At 30.9% G+C, this 4,325-nt stretch overlaps 1 protein-coding gene across 1 annotated transcript in view; it reads right to left on the reverse strand.

The window, feature by feature from the left end:
* Positions 1-258: 258 nt before the first annotated feature.
* The window catches only part of LOC106462911 (ras-related protein Rab-30-like), a 13,238-nt gene continuing 9,171 nt past the window's right edge, over positions 259-4,325 (reverse strand). The window contains exons 4-5 of the mRNA XM_013922879.2: positions 4,025-4,208; positions 259-1,591 (exon numbers count right to left, since the gene is read on the reverse strand). Of these exons, the coding sequence (XP_013778333.1) occupies positions 1,332-1,591; positions 4,025-4,208 (444 nt within the window). The 3' untranslated portion in view covers positions 259-1,331. The remainder of the gene's footprint in view (positions 1,592-4,024; positions 4,209-4,325) is intronic.

The following is a 4,325-nucleotide window of genomic DNA, read 5'->3' on the forward strand; positions in this document are numbered from 1 at the left end:
AATTAATTAGTCTTAGTTAAACCAAATAGTAGTCTCACATATTGTAATTATAAAACAAAAAATATTACAATTGATTAATTTCAATTAATCATAATTCTTTTAATGAGAGGTCTGGGGGATCACCTCCTCTCAGTCATCCCCATTTGCCCAGAAATTCCAGTTTCAAGTTGGCAACCCTCTTGTCAAGGAAAAATATATTTGTGTACTGTACTTTATAAAATAGTAAAATATGTAAATTTTTAAAAACAATTTTTTTACAAGTTATAATATACTACCCTGAATAAACTTAAACATTTAATGTTAATTAACTAACACATAAAATAATTTCTGATATAAATCAGAGACTAGTAAGTTTGCTCGCGAGTCTTTTTACTAAGCCTAAAGGACGACTTGAAATCACTTTATCATCACCCCAATATACTCATCATTCAGGATTTACACGACTTACATATTTCTGACAAATAACAGTCAAAATATGGAAACACAACACAGTTAATTAAAATATCTGTCCATCTACTACGCTGCACCAGCAATAAAAAAAATCCATGAAATGCGTGCTTATTTTTCTCATATTTAAAGCTACAACGCTTTAAAACGCTCTCTTCCTATCGTCTGTTTTCTGTATACAGATGCATTAAGTTTTTATATTAATCAAATAATAACGGTAAAAAAGTATGCCGTGTCTTCTTTACTTCTCGCAAAAAAAAATATTGTGCACAAGAAATAAAGGTATGTAACAACAAAAATGTAATGATAATAAATTAATTTCCAATATACAAACTGTCACGTCATAAGCTTCCGATAGTCTTACAGGAACCTCCCGTGAATTTGACAAAATTAGGAATGTCAACACTCAGCATGTTTTTCAACCTCCCAAAACTCACATCTAGACAATCTTATATGACTTGTTGTACATATTGTTCAAAGTTTCTACTGAAAATTAGAACTGTTAACACTTTCTTAATCTTCCCAGAAATTGAAATTTACAGTTAGTCTGCGACCTTTATAAATATTTTCTCATAGCGACTGCGATACTTACAACAATCTATTTCCAAAACTTTTTGTTACGAGATCATTTATGCCACTAAAACACAAGAGAAATACAGTGTGTAAAATTTTTTAAGAAACAAAAGTTCAGCTTTTTTATCATGCTCTCAATAATTGCCCTTGAAGAGAGAGAGAGAGAAAAAAAAAGGAAAAACCTTTAGTATATATATATATTCTGGACTGGAAGCACGTTTTTTTTTCTTTTTGTGGTAGAAATTCTTAGTAATACTGTGGAAAGTAAGGCTATTCAGAACTTCTTCGTGTTAAGAAAAAAATTAAAAATTTCACGAAAACTTGCAACACTGATGTTCACTCCTTTCTTGAGATTCGTTTAATGTTGACGGAACTTCGGTAGAGCAGCCATTGTAGTGAGAACTGGACATTACTGCTTCACGGGTAAGTTGAGCAGCTATTTCCATAAACAGTTTGTCTACATTGTCCGCTTCCTTTGCCGATGTTTCGATGAAATACATATCATTAGCTGTAGCGAAATCTTCTCCTATAACACTTGGGACTTCTCGGTCTTCTCTGTCAATTTTGTTTCCTGAAAATACAAAGAAATTAATATTGCGCGTCTTGCTCGGAACTAAAATTGTAGACATTTAGAAATAACTTAGGTTGTGTTACTTGCAAAGTTAAGAGATGTTAAACATACTGTTACGTCTCCGTTTCGTTAATTGATTTTTCCGTAACTTCGTTCCGACGAAATTTTACCAAAACACGTCTTTACTTAATAAAACTGGTTTATTCTTTCCGAATATAACTTTACCGATACACTGAATTTCAACAATCGCGCTAAACAAACGAACATCAATAATACTTCTGACTGCAGTTCAATTACTCACTGACTATCCACACATTACATTCCCCTCTTTTATATACCAGCCTACCCTACTAGTAAATACTAGAGCATTCGCCAAAGTACATGATAATTCTAGAAACGTTGCGTCACTGTAGTCATGTGACTGCTGACGCAACAATACAATAACAACAGATCTCTGTACTGGGAGAAAATAAATTAAGGGACATGCAATTTTTATGTCGAACAAAATGTTTTCTTCTCGATATATGTTGTCATATTCTAATTATTTAATACTTGTTTTAAGTATTAAATATTGTGTGTATTGTTTGTTTACTTCCACTTGCAAGTTCTATTCAATTATCTAGTGAAAATAATTCAATGTAACTTTTTTCTTTAAACATTAGGCCTAAGTTTACAAATAATATTCAAATGGAAATGCCTCACTAATTGGTACAACATAAAAATAAACTTACTTGTATAATTCCATGATTAATTGAATGATATAGCTGAATAAACTCAATACCTAATGATTTCAATAATTTACTAAATGCTTCATGAAACTAATACCCAATAAATTGACCAATAATTGAGTATTGACCACTCAATACTCATTCCTTAAAGCAAAATACTGACCCTCATATTTAAAATCTAGCCTCACCTCTCAATACTCTCCAAACTTACTAGATTTTTGTGTCATCAAATTTAGAATTTTCTAGGCCTACTCCCACAAACTTACTTGGTCTTAATATCATGCACCCTCTATAACATGTGAATTAAAACATTAAAATTAGAGCTTATAACAGTGTATTTCAATAAAATATATTAAGAACAGCTTATTTAAAAATAAAAACATTAACAAAGAAAAGACAAAAATATCTAAATTAAAAACTGTGATCTCCTAAACCGTCACAGATTTTCTAATGGGATAAAAATGGATTCTTGTGCACCGAAATGTTACACTGATACTATAAATTAAGTACTAGTCTGTAATAGTCTTTCTTGCTTGCTATTCAAACAGGTGAAATTATGCTTGATCTACTTGTTATTTGATAGTTCTTGGCCAATGTTCAAAGAGCAAACTTTGCAATCTTGAATTTCTTTGACACTAGTTTTAACACACACACACACGTGTAAGTTATGACACAATGAAATACAGAATAAACGTAATATATTATTACACTAAATGTTTTTTAAAAAATGCTAAAAATTTTAATTTGAAGGTAAATTGGTAAAATAAAAATAATCATAATTTCGATAAATTCAGTGCAAAAGTAAGAGAATCAACTGACAATTCAAGACACAGGGAAATGTAAACCTTAGAAACTGTATTGTTAGGCTACAACGTTATGGTTCAGTTGTTTTAAAATTAATGCAATATTAGTTATATCATTAAGAAAAAACTATTTATAAAATATGCTAGTTAAGTAACGATATCTTTTTGACATAAAATTTTGGTCCTCACCAAAACATAATTCTAAGACAACTGACATATTTCTACACCTTGTTCGTGTGTGTTTTTTTTTTTTTTGGGCATATTTTGTTTCTGACTTCAGTTTTAAAATTAAGTTTCATGACTATGGAAAATTTGCCCTATAGATTGGGTGTTGAACAAATTAGTTGTGAATTAGTATGGGTATTGAACTAGCCAACAAATTCGTCAAACCGATCCATTGATTATCAACACCCAAAACGGAAGTTTAAGCTTGTAAATTGTACAAGAATGATACTGTTAATCTCATCCGTGGTCTAAACTCCGTAATAAAAAAACTAGGGCAGTACACCATGTCAGCTCTGACTTAATAAAGAACTTAAATGCAGTCTGATTTGCTGGGCTTGATGTGTTTTAATTACAGTTTTCGGGCAACTTTATTCACATAACTATCATAAACATAACTTTAAGAGTAGTTTAGTCATCAGTTATTTCAACATGTTACAACTAATTACAAATACCTGTTTAACCCATGATCATTCAGTCTCAATTCTAACACCATTATATTTACTTAATGATCGATTCCTTCACTAAACATATTAACTAAAGGACTTAGAGTTACCTACAAAAATTATTAACTTATTTTTTCTGTAAAAAGGTACAGTTAGGTAGGATACCTTACCAACTAAAACTTATTATTAACTTATTTTTTCTGTAAAAAGGTACAGTTCGGTAGGATACCTTACCAACTAAGACTCGTAGAACTCTTGGGTTTGCATACTGCTCGATCTCTCTCAGCCACCCAGGTAAACAGTCAAAAGTTGGCTGCGTGCTAATGTCATATACTAGAATCAAAGCATGAGCACTGCGGTAGTAACTTTGTGTGATGGAACGAAATCTTTCTTGTCCTGCAGTGTCCCAGATCTGGAGCTAAAATAGACAGTTATTTCCATGTTTGTAAAGAAAAAATTATAAAGAAAAACTTGTAAGTTATTAAACTTGTGAGTCATTAAACTTGTTAGTTATTAAACTTGTGAGTCATTAAAC

The sequence above is a fragment of the Limulus polyphemus genome, unplaced genomic scaffold, assembly GCF_000517525.1.
Source record: "Limulus polyphemus unplaced genomic scaffold, Limulus_polyphemus-2.1.2 Scaffold1279, whole genome shotgun sequence".
Classification (NCBI taxonomy): domain Eukaryota; kingdom Metazoa; phylum Arthropoda; class Merostomata; order Xiphosura; family Limulidae; genus Limulus; species Limulus polyphemus.